The sequence below is a fragment of the Neoarius graeffei genome, chromosome 2 (genome assembly GCF_027579695.1).
Source record: "Neoarius graeffei isolate fNeoGra1 chromosome 2, fNeoGra1.pri, whole genome shotgun sequence".
NCBI lineage: Eukaryota > Metazoa > Chordata > Actinopteri > Siluriformes > Ariidae > Neoarius > Neoarius graeffei.
In genome coordinates, this window is record NC_083570.1 from 43598518 (window position 1) to 43621601 (window position 23084).

The 23084-nt window shown below is 44.6% G+C and overlaps 1 protein-coding gene across 1 annotated transcript in view; it reads left to right on the plus strand.

Annotated features, from left to right (window-relative positions):
* The window catches only part of bltp3b (bridge-like lipid transfer protein family member 3B), a 111557-nt gene that overhangs the window by 41995 nt on the left and 46478 nt on the right, over positions 1-23084 (plus strand). The window contains exons 7-13 of the mRNA XM_060914282.1: positions 2359-2529; positions 3796-3976; positions 4103-4186; positions 4908-5054; positions 17429-17538; positions 19076-19217; positions 21320-21513. Coding sequence (XP_060770265.1) covers positions 2359-2529; positions 3796-3976; positions 4103-4186; positions 4908-5054; positions 17429-17538; positions 19076-19217; positions 21320-21513 — 1029 coding nt within the window. The remainder of the gene's footprint in view (positions 1-2358; positions 2530-3795; positions 3977-4102; positions 4187-4907; positions 5055-17428; positions 17539-19075; positions 19218-21319; positions 21514-23084) is intronic.

Consider the following 23084-nt stretch of genomic DNA (forward strand, 5'->3'; position numbering starts at 1 on the left):
AGTTAAAGACCTCCCCAACAGAGTGCTCGGCCAGACGTTCCCAGCAGACCCTCACCATACGTTTGGACCTGCCAGGTCTGTCCAGCTTCCTCCTCCGCCAGCGGATCCAACTCACCACCAGGTGGTGATCAGTTGACAACTCAGCCCCTCTCTTCACCCGAGTGTCCAAGACATAGGGTCGGAGATCAGATGACACGACTACAAAGTCGATCATCGACCTCCGACCTAAGGTGTCCTGGTGCCACGTGCACTTATGGACACCCCTATGCTCGAACATGGTGTTCGTTATGGACAAACTGTGACTAGCACAGAAGTCCAATAACAAAACACCACTCGGGTTCAGATCGGGGAGGCCGTTCCTCCCAATCACTCCCCTCCAGGTGTCACTGTCATCGCCCACGTGAGCATTGAAGTCCCCCAGTAGCACAATGGAGTCCCCAGTCTGAGCACCCCTCAGTACCTCTCCCAGGGACTCCAAGAAGGCCGGATACTCTATACTGCTATTTGGCCCGTAGGCACAAACAACAGCAAGAGCCCTCTCCCCAATCCGAAGGCGCAGAGAGGCGACCCTCTCGTTCACTGGGGTAAACTCCAACACATGGCGGCTGAGCTGGGGAGCTATAAGGAAGCCCACACCAGCCCGCCGCTGCTCACCACGGGCGACTCCAGAGAAGTGGAAAGTCCAGCCCCTCTCGAGGAGCTGGGTTCCAGAGCCCAAGCTGTGCGTGGAGGTGAGCCCGACTATCTCTAGCCGGTACCTCTCAACCTCCCGCACAAGCTCAGGCTCCTTCCCCCCCAGCGAAGTGACATTCCATGTCCCAACAGCCAGCCGCTGTGTCCGGGGATCAGGTCGTCGAGGCCCCTGCCTTCGACTGCCACCCAATCCACACTGCACCAAACCCCTACTGCTACCTCTGTGGGTGGTGAACCCACAGGAGGTCGGGCCCACGTCACCTCTTCGGGCTGAGCCCGGCCGGGCCCCATGGGCAAAGGCCCGGCCACCAAGCTCTCGCATACGAGCCCCAACCCCGGGCTTGGCTCCAGGGTGGGGCCCCGGCTGCATCCTACCGGGCGACGTCACGGTCCTGGATTTTTTCTCCATAGGGGTTTTTTGGTGAACTGCTCTTGGTCTGGCCTGTCACCTAGGACCTGTCTGCCTTGGGAAACCCTAACAGGGGCATAATGCCCCCGACAACATAGCTCCTAGGATCATTCAAGCACACAAACCCCTCCACCACAATAAGGTGGCAGTTCTAGGAGGGGCTACCTACCTTGTTTGTGATTTTTAAAATAAATCATTCGATAAGCCAAAGCGGGCGGCACGGTGGTGTAGTGGTTAGCGCTGTCGCCTCACAGCAAGAAGGTCTGGGTTCGAGCCCCGTGGCCGGCGAGGGCCTTTCTGTGTGGAGTTTGCATGTTCTCCCCGTGTCCGCGTGGGTTTCCTCCGGGTGCTCCGGTTTCCCCCACAGTCCAAAGACATGCAGGTTAGGTTAACTGGTGACTCTAAATTGAGCGTAGGTGTGAATGTGAGTGTGAATGGTTGTCTGTGTCTATGCGTCAGCCCTGTGATGACCTGGCGACTTGTCCAGGGTGTACCCCGCCTTTCGCCCGTAGTCAGCTGGGATAGGCTCCAGCTTGCCCGCGACCCTGTAGAACAGGATAAAGCGGCTAGAGATAATGAGATGAGATGGGAGATCTCTTGTGTGACGTGTAATTCACCCCTCTCATTTAAATATGTCAAATTTTTCGCCACGCGCTTTGTGCGTCACGGACCTCCGTGATTTTAAAATGCTGGCTATGGCCCTGGTGATCAGATTTGGTTCAAGTTCCCAGGAAGGATATAGTAACTCAAATAATCACTCTTTACAACCGTGGTGAGCAGAAAAGCATCTTGGAACGCACAACACATCGAACCTTGAGGTGAATGGGCTACAACAGTAGGAGACCAGACTGGGTTCCTCTCCCGTCAGCCAAGAACGGGAATCTGAGCCCTTCATGGACGCCGACTCGCCCAAACTGGACAGATGAAGACTGACTGAAGTTTTTCTCCCCAGCAGCTCGGGTGACACTGTGCGCCCATGATGGCCTCAGGTTCCTGTTCTTGGCTGACGGGAGAGGAACCCAAGTCAAGCACATTTAAAACAGGTGTTGAGCCAAAGTGCTGTACAGCCCAGTGTGTGGCCTCCTGCTGGTTTGAGGTGTTGAGCGTGCCGAGATGCTTTTCTGCTCACCACGGTTGTAAAGAGTGATTATGTGCGTTCTTGTGTCCTTCCTGGCAGCTCACACCAACCTGACCCAGTCTGCTTCAGTGTATTGAGCTTTCTGTTGAACACCCATTCCTTGCTGTGTTGCTGTCAGATGAAGGACTGCCATGTGGTGGCGTCTAAATTGATCCTGATCCTGGACGACCTGCTGTGGGTGCTGACGGACTCGCAGCTCAAAGCCATGGTACAGTACGCCAAGTCTCTGAGTGAGGCCATCGAGAAATCGGCACTGCAGAGGAAGAGCATGGCACCGGACTCTTCTCAGGTGCGCGCATGTTGACCATGGCCCCATTCTTCACCACCTAGGACTAAATACAGGCTACAGTGTTTATTAATTCTCTCTCTCTCACATAGTTTCTCTCTCTCTCTCTCTCTCTCTCTCTCTCTCCGTACACCACCTTGCATTCTCTCTTTCAGTTCTTGTGCTCTCTCTCTCCCTCTTCCCTTCATGTTCTTGTGCTCTCTCTCTCTCTCTCTCTCACATGCTTGCTCCCTCATCCTCTCTCATTCTTGCTCTCTCTCTTTCATGTTCTTGCTCTCTCCTTCTTGCACACTCTCAGTTCTTACTTTCTCTCTGCCCTTCATGTTCTTGCTCCCTCGTCCTCTCTTTCTCATTCTTGCTCCCTCATCCTCTCTCATTCTTGCTCCCCCCTCTCTCTCTCTCTCTCTCTCTCTCATTCTTGCTCCCTCGTCCTCTCTTTCTCATTCTTGCTCCCTCTCTCTCACTTTATTTCTCTCTCCATGTTGTTGCTCTCTCACGTTCTTGCTCTCCCTCACGTTCTTGCTCCCTCATCCTCTCTTTCTCATTCTTGCTCTCTCTCTCTCTCATTCTTGCTCCCTCGTCCTCTCTTTCTTGTTTTCTCTCTCTCTCATTCTTGCTCCCTCGTCCTCGCTTTCTTGCTCCCTCGTCCTCTCTTTCTTGTTTTCTCTCTCTCCATGTTCTTGCTGTCTCTCTCGCTCTGCCCATACACCTTCTTGCGCGCTCTCTTTCAGTTCTTGCTTTCTCTCTGCCCTTCATGTTCTTGCTCTCTCACATTCTTGCTTCCTCATCCTCTTTCTCATTCTTGCTCCCCCACCTCTCTCTCTCTCTCTCTCCCCCCCATGTTCTTGTTCTCTCTTTCTCATTTTCTCTCTCATTCTTGCTCTCTCCTTCATGTTCTTGTGCTCTCTCTGTCTGTCTCTCTCTGTCCATACACCACCTTGCGCTCTCTTTCAGTTCTTGCTCTCTTTCTTGCTCCCTCATCCTCTTTTTCTCATTCTTACTCCTCTCTCACATTCTTGCTCCCTCGTCCTCTTTCTCTCCCCGTACACCTTCTTGCGTGCTCTCTTTCAGTTCTTGCGCTCTTGCTCTCTCTCTCTTTTTTCGTGTTCTAGCTCTCTCTCTCTCTCTCTCTCTCTCCCTCTGTTGAATGATGTCAAAATGTGTCCATTTTTTATTCAATCTTACTTTCCTGCTTCTCTTCTTGCACTTGCAGTGGTAACAGAAAATATCTTCCCCAGTTAAGTGACGGCGTGTTATTGTATATGTTAGGCAACACCGGCGCCCATCTCCGCACAGCAGGTCCACACCCAGCAGGCCTCAGCCGCAGCAGACCCGAGTGCCTCTATGGCTCACCTCTTCAATGCCTTCAACGTGTGTGAAACCTCCCATCACCTGCAGATTACACACCTCGATTTGCACATCTGTGACGACATCCACGCCAAGGACAGAGGTACAGCACACCAGCAAAGTGAAAGAACTGCAGCTCATCCTCTGTCCTACAAATGTCTGGCAGGTCACACACTGTCTCTCTCTCTCTCTCTCTCTCTCTCTCTCTCTCTCTCTCTCTCTCTCCCAGGGATTGATAAGAGGATTCAAGTTGGGGCCATGCAGCTGTCTTTCAGTTCCATCACTGTAGACTACTATCCGTTCCACAGAGCAGGTATAAACACATGGGACGGTATTATTTACCGTCCCTACACCACATTACCTTACCGTAATATCCATTGATTGATTGTGAGTGATGACACTTTCGAATCACTTCAAAATCCACCATTCAGTTCTGTTTGATTAACTCGTTTGGTGGATTTATAAAATGGAAAAATCAATATCGCACAAGCAGAGGATGAAATATTTCTGATCCTGTTCAAACTGAGGATTTGCTGTGAGAAGTAAAGGCTCAGTCCCACAATAACGATAGCGATAACTGTATAAATAAATCATTCCCCTGCAGTTTATATAGTTTGTGGTCACAGCAGTCCAATAACGATACCTCTAGCCCAAGCCTGGGTTTATCCGTATCGGTGAGATTGCTTTTGGAGCTATTTATTTATTTATTTATTTATTTATCTATCCTAGGCCTGGACCTGATCTGATAAAACATCTGACCAATCCAATAATTGTTATCTGAGCACGTATTATTTTTCCTGGGCATCTTCATACCTCCTTGTTGCATCGTGAAGCCATGACTATTCCTAAGTTGCATGCGTTTATTTCCCTGAGTGGCAGGACCAAGCGATATTATAGTTGTGGTGTGACTGCTCCAGACTGGAACTAAATTCAGGCAGAGGGATAGTTGTAGTTATAGTTATTAGTATTGTGGGACCGGGCCCTTACTGTGGCGACACTTTTTTTTTTTTTCCCTCTTTCCTGTGTGGGTGTAGGTGAGACGTGCCAGCACTGGATGCACTACAGTGATGCCACGAAGACCCGTGAAGGCTGGGCTCGTGCTCTGCTAGAAGAATATCGGTCGAACATGGAAATGCTTAAAAACGCCATCAGCGGACAATCCCAGTGCTCCCCTCAACATGGTGAGCTTCCTATCTCTCTGATAAATGTTTGCTCCCTTGGTGTGGCTGCTCGTCACTGCTGAGCTACACTACCGTTCAAAAGTTTGGGGTCCCTTTGAAATGTCCTTATTTTTGAAAGAAAAGCACTGTTCATTTCAATGAAGATCACTTTAAACTAATCAGAAATCCACTCTATACATTGCTAATGTGGTAAATGACTATTCTAGCTGCAAATGTGTGGTTTTTGGTGCAATATCTCCATAGGTGTATAGAGGCCCATTTCCAGCAGCTCTCACTCCAGTGTTCTAATGGTACAATGTGTTTGCTCATTGCCTCAGAAGGCTAATGGATGATTAGAAAACCCTTGTACAATCATGTTAGCACAGCTGAAAACAGTTGAGCTCTTTAGAGAAGCTATAAAACTGACCTTCCTTTGAGCAGATTGAGTTTCTGGAGCATCACATTTGTGGGGTCGATTAAATGCTCAAAATGGCCAGAAAAATGTCTCGACTATATTTTCTATTCATTTTACAACTTATGGTGGGAAATAAAAGTGTGACTTTTCATGGAAAACACAAAATTGTCTGGGTGACCCCAAACTTTTGAACGGTAGTGTACATTCATGCCAATCCCTGATCCTTTTTCAACCTTCAGTTCATGATTGTACAGAACCAGGGGTCTCGTTTGTCCAAGTGAGCGCAAAGGAAGTTCAGATTCAAAATGTAACAACCATTATCATGCGTGTGTGCAGTTACATTCAGAAAACAAGTGACTCTATGAAAATCTCTCACTGTTGTTGGCATTTCTGCTGACGTATTTGGAAATGAAACTTATCGCGACGTGAGCCATAGATCGATGCATGTAAGCCATGTTGTTATTCAGCTCCTAGATGATCGAGAAATGCCAGACCTGTTTCAGTTTCTTGTTCAGAGATGTCCGCAAGCACTGGCGACTGGCGGTTTTCTCCGCTTACACATGCCCCTTTTCCACCAAAGCAGTTCCAGGGCTGGTTCGGGGCCAGTGCTTAGTTTGGAACCGGGTTTTCTGTTTCCACTGACAAAGAACTGGCTCTGGGGCCAGAAAAAACGGTTCCAGGCTAGCACCAACTCTCTGCTGGGCCAGAGGAAAGAACCGCTTACATCATCGGGGGGGGTGGAGTTGTTAAGACCAACAACAATAACAAGACCGCGAAAGATCACCATTTTTAAGCGACGAGAAGCAGCAGCTGTGCAAACGCGAAGTCTTCCATTATTGTTGTTGCTGCTGCTGCTTCTTCCACGTTGTTTTTGCTTCAATATTCGCACCAAGGTTTATGCAAACGTAGCGACGTAACTGACGTATACAGTGACGTAATGACGTGGCTTCCCTTAGCACCGCGAGCTATGGAAAAGCAAACTGGTTCTCAGCTGGCTCGCAAGTTGAACGAGTTGTGAACCAGCACCAGCACCGGCCCCGAACCAGCCCTGGAACTGATTTGATGGAAAAGGGGTATCAGACAGTCTACGCCAGCTACTTGATCCCAGGAAAAAAAACCCAAAAACCCTTGCCTTTCAGTGTTTGAGCGATTTTTAATGTTGTCTCCGCTGCCCATGATTTGCTGCAAATCCAATTATTCCACCACAAAATTGTCTTCGATTCAGGTCTAGCATGATGGGAAGCGATGCCATATTTGTTGATCGATTCTCGCGCTCTGATCGGCTGAGCCGAACCATGTGACCACACCGTAGCGTATGTAGTTATGTTACAGAACCAGGCAGCGTACTACAGAGGGGAACTGAGAAAGGCAAGCACGCACTCACCTGGACGGAAATTTCATACATATTTTGCAGGGAAATGGTTAGTAATTTATTAGCTGAGGGTGCACTAGCAGGCATGTAAATTTCAAAGTTTTCTGTGGGTGCATGCCCCCAGACCCCCAGCATTAGTGCATGAGCCGCCTACTACTTTTTTTTTTTTAAAAGCCAGCTACTTCAGATTTTCTGAAGAACCCTGTGGTTGAAATGTGCCTGTGGCGTAAACCCTAGAGAAGAGAAGTTGCATGAGGATGCTCTTGCTCCATTCTGTTGGTCTCTCCAAACATAGGACGATTTTCTGGCAGAGACTGACTAAAGCCTCAGTCACAACCGGCCGTACGTGCTCCTACGGCCGGTCTACGTGCAAAAAACGCAAGAAACACACGGAGGGCGCGCGTGTGACGTGCTGATTTTCGAGCCGTAGACCAGCCGCAGAGGTTCTTTGTCATGTCAAACAAACTCTACGGGCGCTTACGTTTTTTTCAGGTTGCAAGAAAAACTTACAGCCGACGTGCGTCTTTCTCCACGAACAAAAAAAACGCAGCGATTTGGGAAACGCCAAAAATCGCACGGCCAAAAAATCGTACGTCTGGTTGTGACCTAGGCTTAAGACTGCACTGGGTAAGCGACAGTGACTCATGAGCCACAGGAGTTTCCTTTAGACTGCATGATACCCCTTTTCCACCAAATCAGTTCCAGGGCTGGTTCGGGGCCGGTGCTGGTTCACAACTCGTTCAACTTGCAAGCCAGCTGAGAACCAGTTTGCTTTTCCATAGCTCGGGGTGCTAAAGGGAGACACGTCATTATGTCACTGTATACGTCAGTTACGTCGCTGCGTTTACATAAACCTTGGCGCGAATATCGAAGCAAAAACAACACGGAAGAAGCAGCAGCAACAAGAATAATAATGGATGACTTCGCGTTTGTACAGCTGCTGCTTCTCGTCGCTTAAAAATGGCGATCTTTCGCAGTCTTGTTATTGTTGTTGGTCTTAACAACTCCGCCCCCCCCGCTGACGTAAGCGGTTCTTTCCTCTGGCCCAGCAGAGAGTTGGTGCTAGCCTGGAACCGGTTTTTCTGGCCCCAGAGCCAGTTCTTTGTCAGTGGAAACACAAAACCCAGTTCCAAACTAAGCACTGGCCCCGAACCAGCCCTGGAACTGCTTTGGTGGAAAAGGGGCATGACAGACAAAAAAAAAAAAAAAAAAAAAACAAGCCAAACCCTCAAGCATGACATCATTATACTCCATCTTTAGATGTGTGTGTTATGATTTTGCTTCATAGTGCATTATAGTCAGCATCAGGCCTGTAGTACTCGAGTCCAGGGCTTGTGCCCAAATTTTAAGGACTTGTGACTCGACTTGGACTTGAGCACTGATGACTCGGACTCGTGCATTAACTGCATTCGGTCTCGTAAATTGGAGACGAGGACTCTGATTTTTTTTTTCTTTATTTTTTGGAACATGCCATAATAATTTGGCATAAGATTTATATCTGCATTAATGTTTGTACTAATTTCATGCAAGAGTGTCACACTTGCACGCCTTGGCGCGTGCATCAGATAGACTCTCGGGTGCGCTCCGGACAGCCGTAAACGACTCGCACCTGCACAGGATTAAGGCCCAATCAGCACGCCTTTATAAAAACTGTGAAAACACACTTACTTTGCGAAGTATTGAGTTGCATTGCTGTCACATTACTGAGACTTATTTCCTTGTTTGGTTTCCTGATTTCCTGTTTCTCGTCTTTGATTCTGCCAAGTCTACGATAGCCTCTTTGTGCCTCGCTTGACCTATTGCCTGTTTCACCGTTTTATGATTTTGCCTGTCGTTCTGGATTGTTTGTCTTCGCTTGCATTAATAAACACACCTTCTGCACTTACATCTGTCTCCCAACCATGTCTGACAGAATACTTCACACTCCCTGGTAAAGAGAAGCACATTCACCTGTTCATACGTCATGTTCAGGAACAAACTAATGTTAATGACGCTGAAACAGCCACCGTTAAATGGTGCGGTTGGAGTCTTGTTCTCGGACTCGACTCGGATCAATAGTGGACTCGACTTGGAATTTTTTTTAACAACTCTGACTTGAATGCTGGGAACTCGAGACTGGACCCAGACTCAAGGTTTCGTGACTCTACTACAACACTGGGCAGCGTTACTCTGTTATGTTATGTTGATATGATTGACAGTGAGTGAGATGACGGAGCTTCATAATGAATTCAGGGCTTTACCCAGAAAAAAAATATCAGAGCCACACTACTGATGTGGAGCCCAGCCTGTAAGGGTGCTGGGGGGTCCGGGGGCATGCTCCCCTGGAAAATTTTGAAATTAGAGACTTCAAATGGTGCATTCTGGTGGCCTTTAGGGCTGATTTAGGCACAATTTAACATTTATTAAATTTGGTGGGGTTTTTTTTTATCCAACGGGCAAAATTAGATTTGAAATGAAAACACTGGAAACAGTAAATTCAGAAATATATATATAATATGTTATTTACCAGCTGGGAGGTCCGTATCGTGAAATATCGTGACCGAGGTCGTGAAAGTACTGAGCAAGGCCCTCTGGGCCGAGGTCAGTATTCAAGGCAGAGGTCATGGTATTTCACCATACAGTCCGACCTTAAGCTGGTAAATAATATATTTATTTTTTTCTTTACCAAATTCTAACAGAAAACGAGAGCGCCCGAAAGGGAAAACCGAGCCGAGCCGCCATTTTGAATCCTCATTCACGGCTGTAATGCAAATTGCTTCCTCCTCGGTATACAAGTGCACTTCCATGGCTGGAAATAAAAAAAAAAACTACATTTTGCTGCCTATGTAGTCCCCTATTTATACAAATAGGAGTCATTCAGGATTCAGCCATGTTTTTGCTCGGCGTTAGCAAGTTACAGGTTTTTAGCTTTCTCCTGAAATGTTTTCTTTTATTTCTTCTTCCTCAGGGTAGTAAAACTCGCTTTCGCTGTGAACTGTCGTTATCGCTATCCATGCTGTAAAATTAATGCTATTCTCCTGAGAAATGCTGGCAAAAATTTATAAGATTTTTGATAATCTTATAAATAAATCGTATAAAAAAAAAAAGATAAATGTTGACCAAAAATTCTACTATGTTTGTTGTGAATGAGCGAGTTGCCAGAGGTCCGTAACCAGGGTCCGTATCGTAGGATACGGACCCGCTCACCAGCCAATCAGAGCGCAGGATTTGGACCGCGAAAAAAATAAATGTTATTTACCAGCTGGGAGGTCTGTATTGTGAAATACCGTGACCAAGGTCTTGAAAGTACTGAGCGAGGCCCTCTGGGCCGAGGTCACGGTATTTCACCATACGGACCTCCCAGCTGGTAAATAATATATTTACTTTTTTCTTTACCAAATTCTAACAGAAAACGAGAGCGCCCGAAAGGGAAAACCGAGCCGAGCCGCCATTTTGAATCCTCATTCACGGCTGTAATGCAAATGGCTTCCTCCTCGGTATACAAGTGCACTTCCATGGCAGGAAAAAAACTACATTTTGCCGCCTATGTAGTCCCCTATTTATACAAATAGGAGTCATTCAGGATTCAGCCATGTTTTTGCTCGGCGTTAGCAACAGTTAGAGGTTTTTAGCTTTCTCCTGAAATGTTTTCTTTTATTTCTTCTTCCTCAGGGTAGTAAAACTCACTTTCGCTGTGAACACTGTTATCGCTATCCATGCTGTAAAATTAATGCTATCATCCTGAGAAATGCTGGCAAAAATTTATAAGATTTTTGATAATCTTATAAATGAATCTTATAAAAAAAAGATAAACGTTGGCAAAAATTGCTACTGTGTTTGTTGTGAACGAGCGAGTTGCCGGAGGTCCGTAACCGGGGTCTCGCTCGCCAGCCAATCAGAGCACAGGATTTGATGGAAACCGGACCGTGAAAAAAAAAAATTAATTTAATTGCACAGGAAAAAATGCATAATATTGAACAGTATAGCAGCTGAAATTAGAATATTAGCAATACGGCTGTCAACTACACACCTGCAACCCAACAGGCAAAAGTCACACGCAAAAGCCTGCAATATAGTGCTAGGAACAGAATCGAGGTCAAATCATGCAACAGCGCCATCTACTGACCAGCACCTAGAACGTTCGTTTGCGAATGGCAGTCAGTGCATGCAGCGAAACCCTTTTTCACTTCTGGCTTTAGTACCAGGATAGTCTAGACCTATATATGGCAAGATCTTCCTATTTCTATAATTATTACTCATTTTCAGAGGGGAATAAGAGATACTTGGGTGCGGAAAGTACTCTGCATTGTTCAGTTTATGGTGTGCAAGTGACAGTGTGGTGGAGCGCTGCGTATCGGTGCTTTGGGGAAGGTCCTACAATTTGCTGGTATAACTTGATGGATCCCATACTGCGTATAGAAACGTGCATATTCACACGGGTGATAAATGAGACTCTAGGACACGTTTATTAGATGCCCACGAGACTTGTGTGGTATTACTGCCGGTGGTTGTTCATGGAAGGAATTGCATTGTGTTTTCAGGAGGGTCAGTGTGATGGTTTCTCCACACCAGGGAAAGCACAACACCCTCTCCTGAGGAACGTGAGCAGACAGAAAGCCATACGTTCACAATAGGATGTTTAAAATAAAAAAAAAAGGAACAATAGGTTGTTCCTCATCTCGTGGTCAGGCTCGTTTTGAGTAGCTGGTAATATTCCACCAGTGATGAAATGTACTTGATTTCAGGTTGTTTAATAGTTTTTTCTTCTGGTTAAATTAAAAGCACGTTTAATATCGAACGTTATCACAAAGCAGCTTTGGAGAACTCTGGGTCTTGAATTTGATCTTTTAATGAACAAGCCAAAGACAGTGGTGTCGAGGAAAAACTTTGAGATGATGTAGGAGAACACTCAAGAGGAACCAGACTCAAAAAGGTGATGGTGGAAAGTGTGATTTATATATCATGACCAGTATACAGGTGTATACGGAAGCCGCGAGAGGCCCTTCATATAGTCTTTTTTTTTTTTTTTTTTATTCACGTTGTTATCCCGAGATAACGCCATAATTAATTCAGGATCTCGAGAAAACAATTATTCCGTGATCTCGAGGAAACAAAACAATTATTTCATGATCTCAGCTGGATCACTGTATCTCCGTCGGTAGAGACGAAGCCGGGCCAGTCTTCTGCGGAGGTGCTGCGGACTAATTTTGAAATTATCCCTTATTAAAAGACTTAATGCAATCTCTCCCTGTGTCAACCCCTGATCAAAATATTGCCTTATCAGGTGATCGATTATTCCAGACATTCTAATGACCAAAGTTGCGTCTATACAGAATGAGAAATAGCCCCAAAGTCAGCATATCACAAGTCTCTTGGCGCACCTGAATGAACCATTTCTCAGCTGTTTACTCGAGATCATGAAATAATTGTTTTGTTTTCTCGAGATCTCGGAATAACGGTTTTGTTTTCTCGAGATCTCGAATTAGTTGTGTTGTTTTCTCGAGATCCTGAATTAATTATGTCGTTATCTCGGGATAACAAGGTGAATAAAAAAAAGTATTATACGAAGGGCCTCTCTCGGCTTCCGTAGGTGTAGAACTTTTAATGCAAATAATATTGAGTGTTGAAAGCATGTTTGTTTTGAGTGTTTGAGGAAAATGAGGTCCTGGAGATGAGTCGTTATGGTTACGGTTATTACAGCAGCAAACTGTTACTGTTCGAGCTGGGACTTGAGCTCAGCCAAAACTTAGCCAGACGCGCCAAAAAATCAACAGGGCAAAGGATTTTGCAAGGGATTAGCGGCAGGCTGCCAGATCGCTCTGTTGTGTGTAGTTGTTGATGTTGATTTTAAAAGTAACTGAGTAAATTACACAGGGAAATGAATACTTAAGTCTGAGTGAAGAATACTGTATCGAGCGCGCAGCGTGGAAGAAGAGTCTGGAGACAGAAATCTTTGGTTCTCAGTCGTTAGCCTGTGCTATTTGCTCTCGATAGCACTCGCTTGACCGCTTGATTAGTATTTGCTAGCACTACTGATGAACGACTCGCGGGTAAGCTTGCGTTGGCCTTCAAGAAGGCCTAGGACGATAATTTTTTGGTCCCTCCCACTATAAATCAAAATCTGATTGGTTAATTCATCTGTCACTTCCTACATAAACATACACTGCCATGGCCTTCTGTCCCGGCAGTGAAGTCCTAACCAATGACTGAGCCAGCTCTAAACTCTTCTCAGCCTGGACACAACAAACAATCTCATTGCATAACTCGATTTTAATGTTTTGAGGACAGTAATCCTTTCATTTCTGAAGCAAATTTGATCGAAAATGAGGCTGAATTAAAATTAGAAGAGAATAATTAGAATGAAAGAAATTAAAGATAAGATTTGCTGATATGTTTGGGCCTTCTTTGCAGGCCTAGAAGGCCCTGACGGTTCCCCTCTGGTTAGCTAAACCTAGAATTACAAGATGAAACTTGCTTCATGATGGTGCCTTGTGAGGTAGACAGGAACTTGCAGTTAACTGGACCCATGTCTCCAGGACATGGTCGATACTTATTTGCTAATATGTCCATTCTAGTGATGTGGTAAGTCAGTGTTTCTGTGGCGTAACTTGGATGTATAAAATCTTTTTAAGGTTGCTTGTAATTTTTATTTTTATTTTTTTTCACCATCGGAAATACACATTAATTGTCCCTTTGAACAGAGTTCACACAGGTCCTCGGGGTCCTAAGAGTGCTTGAATTTTTGGCTTTTTTGAAAAATTGTTATTATTATACAGTGGTGCTTGAAAGTTTGTGAACCCTTTAGAATTTTCTATATTTCTGCATAAATATGACCTAAAACATCATCAGATTTTCACACAAGTCCTAAAAGTAGATAAAGAGAACCCAGTTAAACAAATGAGACAAAAATATTATACTTGGTCATTTATTTATTGAGGAAAATGATCCAGTATTACATATCTGTGAGTGGCAAAAGTATGTGAACCTTTGCTTTCAGTATCTGGTGTGACCCCCTTGTGCAGCAATAACTGCAACTAAACGTTTGCGGTAACTGTTGATCAGTCCTGCACACCGGCTTGGGGGAATTTTAGCCCATTCCTCCATACAGAACAGCTTCAACTCTGGGATGTTGGTGGGTTTCCTCACATGAACTGCTCACTTCAGGTCCTTCCACAGCATTTGGATTGGATTAAGGTCAGGACTTTGACTTGGCCATTCCAAAACATTAACTTTATTCTTCTTTAACCATTCTTTGGTAGAACGACTTGTGTGCTTAGGGTCGTTATCTTGCTGCATGACCCACCTTCTCTTGAGACTCAGTTCATGGACAGATGTCCTGACATTTTCCTTTAGAATTTGCTGATATGATTCAGAATTCATTGTTCCATCAATGATGGCAAGCCGTCCTGGCCCAGATGCAGCAAAACAGGCCCAAACCATGATACTACCACCACCATGTTTCACAGATGGGATAAGGTTCTTATGCTGGAATGCAGTGTTTTCCTTTCTCCAAACATAACGCTTCTCATTTCAACCAAAAAGTTCTATTTTGGTCTCCTGTCCACAAAACATTTTTCCAATAGCCTTCTGGCTTGTCCACGTGATCTTTAGCAAACTGCAGATGAGCAGTAATGTTCTTTTTGGAGAGCAGTGGCTTTCTCCTTCCAACCCTGCCATGCACACCGTTGTTGTTCAGTGTTCTCCTGATGGTGGACTCATGAACATTAGCTAATGTGAGAGAGGCCTTCAGTTGCTTAGAAGTTACCCTGGGGTCCTTTGTGACCTCGCCAGCTATTACATGCCTTGCTGTTGGAGTGATCTTTGTTGGTCGACCACTCCTGGGGAGGGTAACAATGGTCTTGAATTTCCTCCATTTGTACACAATCTGTCTGACTGTGGATTGGTGGAGTCCAAACTCTAACCTTTTCCAGCCTGATGAGCATCAACAACACTTTTTCTGAGGTCCTCAGAAATCTCCTTTGTTCGTGCCATGATACACTTCCACAAACATGTGTTGTGAAGATCAGACTTTGATAGATCCCTGTTCTTTAAATAAAACAGGGTGCCCACTCACACCTGATTGTCATCCCACTGATTGAAAACACCTGACTCTAATTTCACCTTCAAATTAACTGCTAATCCTAGAGGTTCACATACTTTTGCCACTCACAGATATGTAATATTGGATAATTTTCCTCAATAAATAAATGCCCAAGTATAATATTTTTGTCTCATTTGTTTAACTGGGTTCTCTTTATCTACTTTTAGGACTTGTGTGAAAATCTGATGTTTTAGGTCATATTTATGCAGAAATATAGAAAATTCTAAAGGGTTCACAAACTTTCAAGCACCACTGTACCCCTGCTCCACCTCCGTCTGTCCATCCATATCTCTGTCCGTCCGAAACACCCTTTTTCTGAGCAACCACAAATCATAGCCACTTGGTACCAAACTTCAGCTTGGGGTTCTATACCGTGTATACCATTTTCAGGTCTGTCGCACGTCGACTTCCTGTTTACGGACTGAATGTTTTATGAAACATTATAGCGTGGATTTACAAAATTTTCGTAACCTTTTTTCTCAGCAACTACAAATCACAACTGCTTGATCTTTTGGTACAGAGCTTCACCTTGGGGTTCTATACAGTGTACCGTATACTGTTTTCAGGTCTGTCGCACATCGAATTCCTGTTTACAGACTGAATGTATTTAAAAATATGCGTTATTCTTTCGTGAATTGAAAATGGAGTCTGAATGCTTATTTTACATGCTCTATGCACAACTTTTAATACTCCACAAAATGTAGTAGAAAGCAGGTTCAGACTGGGAGATGGTGGCCAAGCTGTCAGTCATCAGGACTGAACCCATTCACCACCCCATGCTGAAAGCCCAGAGGTGGACAAAGTACCCAACTTTATTACTTAAGTCAAAGTACAGATCACACTGGTTACTCCGATACAAGTGAAAGTTGTCCAGTCCAAGTATTACTTAAGTTAAAGTACTGAAGTACTTGCTTTTAAAGATACTTAAGTATTAAAAGTACATTTTCTGTCAATACATTGTTGTATTATTGCTACAACACTTACAAAACCTAACGGCGTGACCAAAGACAGAAATGTGAATTCACAAAATGAACGCATGCTGTGCCATCATGGTGGTTTAACGTTAAGCTAGCTAGTCAGTGAGGCTCCACCTGACATGCTAGCAAACTCTTTTCAAACTCAAAATCATATTGGGTAGCGAACGCTACTAGAAAAGAAAGATTTCTACATTCTGTTTATTTGGCAATATTATGCTAAAACATATTTCCGAAAGCACTTCAGATAAGTTAATGTTATTCATGTTCGTGTAACTCCGTTTTTACATGCTAACTAACAGTGTCCGAGTTAACTAGCTGTGTGTTAATGTTAGCCGTGGACAAGGCTACGGCAGCTTGGCGGGAAAATCCATAGACAGCCATTTGACTAACCAGACTGCATAGCTATTGCAACGTTATCGCTCGCTCTAAAAGCACAGACAACTTCATTGCAAGCTTTCTCTTGGAATAAAACGTTTATATCCCTCAATATGCTTCCGCAGGTTGGACGGCGAGTTTTTGTAGGCCGTGATGTGGTTCGTTTTTGGCAAACATTTAAAACGAAATGAATCCATAATCCTTTCAGAAAACTGAAACATGGGTTCTAGTTATGGCCATGGGTGCGTGCATTCTCCAGAAGAACCGCCTCCTTCCATTCTGCCATCAACTGATCGTGTTCAAATAACACTGCGGAGAAATCATTGAACTTGATTTTATGCAGTCTGTGGAGGTGACGTGACCCTAATGATTACTGATCGGCTGTCTCAGTGTCACATGTGGAAAAAAATCAATCGGATTTTAGAAAACAAAAGAAAAAACATCCACTTTCAAAGCTGCTTCATAGTAACGAGGACCTTGATAGAAATGTAGTGGAGTGAAAAGTACGATATTTGTCTTTCAAATGTAGTGAAGTTTGTCATAAGTTTCCAAAAAATACTACTCAAGTAAAGTATACATACTCAAAAAGTGTACTTAAGTACAGTACTCAAGTAAATGTACGTCATTACTGTCCACCTCTGGATCTGCCTCAGTGCAGAAGGGAACGCTTTTGCAGGTTCTTCCTCCCAGGAGCTATCGGATTGTATAGGTGTTGCATAGATTTCTACTCTGTCCTCAGTCCGAGGCTGCACAGTGACCTTTCTGCGGGTAGAACCTGCACATGGTGCAATAAAGTAGTCCTATAAAACATTATTCTACAATACGGTACTTTTTTCAACTTTTTATTGCAAGTTGAAAAAGTTAGCATATCTTCAAAGAAAGTTCCTCTTCCTTTCCTTCCGAAATTTCCTCAAAGTTTTTAAAGATGTTTGGATGGAACAGAGTGGCCAATAGTAACGGGTTGTGTGTCCCCATAGAGGAGCCGAGTGCTGGCGTAGTAGTTAGGCAGCTGGACTCTGGTGCTGAAGCTTGGGATCCGTTCCCACACTGCTGCTGGTGCCTGGAGCCAGGTACCTCTCTGGTGTGCATTTGGGGTGCCACATACACACACAGAGATGTGCACATGGCCGTGTGTGTGAGACATCAGGTTTTTTTGTGTGTTTTCTCTTCGCACAGGCAAAATCTCCACCAGCGCTAGTAGTTCCTTCTCACAACCACCCAGCCCCAGGGCCCAGCTCATGTCTAGCTCCATCGTACTGCGCATGGCTGACTTCTGTATTTACCAGGTGAGTGGCAACACACACAGACCACATCGAAAATCTGGGATTTTATTTTATTTAATCCTGGAAATAAAGTTTTAGAATTTTTCAAATTCCAACCAAACACACGGTGGTGTAGCGGTTAGTGCTGTCGCCTCACAGCAAGAAGGTCCGGGTTCGAGCCCCGTGGCCGGCGAGGGCCTTTCTGTGTGGAGTTTGCATGTTCTCCCCGTGTCTGCGTGGGTTTCCTCCGGGTGCTCCGGTTTCCCCCACAGTCCAAAGACATGCAGGTTAGGTTAATTGGTGACTCTAAATTGACCGTAGGTGTGAATGTGAGTGTGAATGGTTGTCTGTGTCTGTGTGTCAGCCCTGTGATGACCTGGCGATTTGTCCAGGGTGTACCCCGCCTTTCGCCCGTAGTCAGCTGGGATAGGCTCCAGCTTGCCTGCGACCCTGTAGGACAGGATAAAGCGGCTAGAGATGAGATGAGATGTGTGCTATGAGATCCATTTGCTCTGTTTTGTATCCCCCATAATTTTCCCTCAAGGAGAAATGTGTCCAGGTTCTGATGGGTTAAGAAGGTTAAGTTTAAAGGTGAGGGTGATGCGCTTTATCACTCGCACATTTTTATCACTGGGCGGCACGGTGGTGCAGTTGGTTAGCACTCTCGCCTCACAGCAAGAAGGTCCGGGTTCGAGCCCCGTGGCCGGCGAGGGCCTTTCTGTGCGGAGTTTGCATGTTCTCACCGTGTCTGCGTGGGTTTACTCCGGGTGCTCCGGTTTCCCCCACAGTCCAAAGACATGCAGGTTAGGTTAACTGGTGACTCTAAATTGACCGTAGGTGTGAATGGTTGTCTGTGTCTATGTTACCCCTTTTCCACCAAATCAGTTCCAGGGCTGGTTCGGGGCCGGTGCTGGTTCACAACTCGTTCAACTTGCGAGCCAGCTGAGAACCAGTTTGCTTTTCCATAGCTCGCGGTGCTAAGTGGAGACATGTCATTACGTCGCTGTATACGTCAGTTACGTCGCTACGTTTGCATAAACCTTGGTGCGAATATTGAAGCAAAAACAACACGGAAGAAGCAGCAGCAACAACAACAATAATAATAATAATAATAATAATGGATGACTTCGCGTTTGTACAGCTGCTGCTTCTCGTCGCTTAAAAATGGCGATCTTTCGTGGTCTTGTTATTGTTGTTGGTCTTAACAACTCCGCCCCCCCGCTGACGTAAGCGGTTCTTTCCTCTGGCCCAGCAGAGAGTTGGTGCTAGCCTGGAACCGGTTTTTCTGGCCCAGAGCCAGTTCTTTGTCAGTGGAAACAGAAAACCCGGTTCCAAACTAAGCACTGGCCCCGAACCAGCCCTGGAACTGCTTTGGTGGAAAAGGGGCATGTGTCAGCCCTGTGATGACCTGGTGACTTGTCCAGGATGTACCCCGCCTTTTGCCCGTAGTCAGCTGGGATAGGCTCCAGCTTGCCTGCGACCCTGCACAGGATAAGCGGCTACGGATAATGGATGGATGGACCAAACATGCATTCTGAACCCAACTGTTGATGTGTTTCAGGTGTCGACAGCGGACCAGCGGCGTACCTCTCCTAAGACTATGATCTCCTGTAATAAAAAGACCCTGTACCTCCCACAGGAAATGCCTGCTATCCACCTGGAATTCACAGAGTATTACTTCCCTGATGGAAAGGACTACCCCAGTAAGACTACATTCCACCTGCTAGTCGCCGTTTGTGAGATTTGGAACACCCCTGGTGTTGATAATGCTATTATAAATACAGTATTAGTGATACTCTATTTAAAATTACCCTGCCCTGTGGTGAAGTCAAGACTACTTTTAGTAAGATGACACCATTAATAAGTTACACCAATGCCTGCACTGAGCTGAAAGCTTTTGTATCCATGAGGATGGAAGCAATTTCTGGTGGTACGCTATTGTAAGAGGTGCAAGTGTTTTTGTATTTGGTGTTGGCTTAAACACTGATTTAACATGCCAGCTATACTGTAACTCCATAATTATTTATTCTATCCACATTCACTGGATATGAGCAATTGCACGTTCCAATTGGCTCCTCTACTACTAGCATATCCGCTCCTATTACCGTAAGAAGAGACAAACAAAATGGCGGCGCGTGTTGCCAAACCAACCGAGGATGAAATAAAAACTCAAAACCCCAAAAAGTACAAAAAAGCAACAAAATGTGGAATAAAAGTATTTGATGGTAAGAACATTTTTTTTTTCCAAGAATTAATATTTTCATGTTTTTCACAAATTGCTACAGTCATTTCACCGGTTTGTTTACATTCTAAGTGGAAATTATTTTGTCGGACGTTTTGTGTAAAGGTTTGATTTATCGAATTTGCAAAAAATAAAAATGCTGTGTTTCTCAAAATCCAGTGAATGTATGGAATCAGTTTTGTGCCAAAATGTTCATACAGTACTTTTGAAATATCAAACAAAAACGACAAATCAAAATACAAAAAAAAGTCAATATTTTTAGACTGGCAAACAAATTATTCGTGTAATCGTGCAAAATATCAGTCTATTACTCTTCAGAAACCTTTTTTGTTCCACGTCTTTCTCGGTTTTGTTTGACGTAATTTATTTTGGTTGCGATTCCAGCTCTCTCGTTTGCGCTCCCTGACTTTTTGCTTGCAGTTTTGGCACAAACTTCACGTGTGGGTGGGCTGTCCAGGAACACATTCCCATTGGCTAACTTGTGTTTGACTGACAGCTACGCTCAGCGATTCCCCCGGAGGCTGTTGCGGCCATTTCCTACTCGGATTCTGGCGGACTGTTTGACGAGTGACCGATCCATTGACGGTACACAAGGATCGAGTGGACTTCAGTGGCGACTATGATATTGAATTAATTCAACAAAGTGCAAGTGCGGGACAAATGTGTTGTATGTGTTGCAGTAGTACACAAGTCCACTCGATCCTTGTGTACCGTCAATGGATCGGTCACTCGTCAAACAGTCCTCCAGAATCCGAGTAGGAAACGGCCGCAACAGCCTCTGGGGGAATGGCTGAGCGTAGCTGTCAGTCAAACACAAGTTAGCCAATGGGAATGCGTTCCTGGACAGCCCGCCCACATGTGAAGTTTGTGCCAAAACTGCAAGCAAAAAGTCAGGGAGCGCAAACTAGAAAGCTGGAATCGCAACCAAAATAAATTGCGTCAAACAAAACTGAGAAAGACGCGGAACAAAAATAAAAGGTTTCTGAAGAGTAATAGACTGATATTTTGCACGATTACACGAATAATTTGTTTGCCAGTCTAAAAAAATTGACTTGATTTGTCGTTTTTGTTTGATATTTCAAAAGTATTGTATGAACATTTTGGCACAAAACTGATTCCATATGAATGTGGATAGAATAAAACGGTTATTCCACTCAATCCCGTCGTACACGGCTTATAGCCGACTCGGTGCTACGCGCCTCGTCGGCCATCAGCTCATGTATGAGTCGATTTTGTGGAATAACTGTTCAATAGATGATCCTTCTGGCTACAGCACCCACATGATGAGACCTGGCCACAGGGAAATCTGAATCTTTATACTGAATCATGGGTGAACTTGATTCATAACACTGAAAGTGTTATTAATAAAAGAAAAAAGAGAGCCAGTGTGTGATTGCAGGAAAATCTTTGAAAGATCTATCCTTTCCTGTAGGTTAATCAGCTGTATGTGTTTCCCCTTGTTGCATCCAGCAACAAGCATCAGCAATATACGTACATGACTCTTAGAACAGGCAACATCGAATGCAAAAGTGTGTGTGTGTTTTTTTTTTTTTTTTTTTGCAGTTCCCTGCCCGAATGTCTACGTACAGCTGAATGCCCTGCAACTAATCGTGGATGCACAAAGCCTGGTGTGGCTCAACCTGTTTGCTCTGGATTTGCGCCACAGCCTCGTCCAGTTCATGGAGCTCTATAAACTCAATGACTCTCAAAAACCCGACGAGCACATTGACATCAGGGTGGACGGTCTCATGCTAAAGGTGGAAATATCTGCTTTTCACAAACCTACATTCTGACCCTTACACAGTTTACAGTCGCTGTGCATGAAATCGGGACCCTTCTTTTAACTCGCACACTTACTACTCCGAATACCACATCAGATTCCTCTTGAGTCTGGACCACTGAACTTGTGTAATATTGAAGATGTGTTATTTACCAGCTGGGAGGTCCGTATGGTGAAATACCGTGACCGAGGTCTTGAAAGTACTGAGCGAGGCCCTCTGGGCCGAGGTCAGTATTCAAGGCCGATGTCACGGTATTTCACCATACGGACCGACCTTAAGCTGGTAAATAATATATTTATTTTTTTCTTTACCAAATTCTAACAGAAAACGAGAGCGCCCGAAAGGGAAAACCGAGCCGAGCCGCCATTTTGAATCCTCTTTCATGGCTGTAATGCAAATGGCTTCCTCCTCGGTATACAAGTGCACTTCCATGGCAGGAAAAAAAACTACATTTTGCTGCCTATGTAGTCCCCTATTTATACAAATAGGAGTCATTCAGGATTCAGCCATGTTTTTGCTCGGCGTTAGCAACAGTTACACGTTTTTAGCTTTCTCCTGAAATGTTTTCTTTTATTTCTTCTTCCTCAGGGTAGTAAAACTCGCTTTCGCTGTGAACTGTCGTTATCGCTATCCATGCTGTAAAATTAATGCTATTCTCCTGAGAAATGCAAAAATAAATGTTGACAAAAATTGCTACTATGTTTGTTGTTGTTGTGAATGAGCGAGTCGCCAGAGGTCCGTAACCGGGGTCCGTACCGCAGGATACAGACCCGTTCGCCAGCCAATCAGAACGCAGGATTTGATGGAAACCGGACCGCGAAAAATTATTATAATTAGCAGTTATTCCACGAAATCGAGTCGTACATGAGCTGATGGCCGACGAGGCATGTAGCACCGAGTCGGATATAAGCCATGTACGACGAGATTGAGTGAGTGGAATAACTGTTTGTTTGTTTTTTTTCTATCCACATTCACTGGATTTTGAGAAACGGAGCATTTTTATTTTTATTTTTTGCAAATTTGATAAATAAAAACTTTTATACAAAACGTCCAACAAAATCAGTTCTGCTTAGAATGTAAACAAACCGGCGAAATGACACTAGCAGTTTGTGAAAAAATGCTATAATAATAATAATTATTATTATTATTATTTTTAAAAAAATACATTCGTACCATCATACTTTCATTCCATATTTTGTTGCCCTTTAGTATTTTCTTGGGGTTTTCTTCTAATTTAGGGTTTTTTTGGTGGCTGGGAATCCAACTTAAAGGTGCACCAGTTGGTCCACCAACTGGGCTGGAGTGTGGAACAGGAGCTATTGAGTGGAGGGGGGTGGGCAAAAAACTATCTTCTTTTTTGGCTGTTTCTGTTTCTTTTAAATACTTTTAACAATATTTTGGGGTTTTGTTTTTGAGTGGTTTTTATTTCGTCCTTGGTTGGTTCAGCAACACGCTCCGCCGTTTTGTTTTTCTCTACTCGCGGTATATAAGCTGATATCCTAGTAGTAGAGTAGCCAATCGGAGCGTGCGATTGCTCATATCCGGTG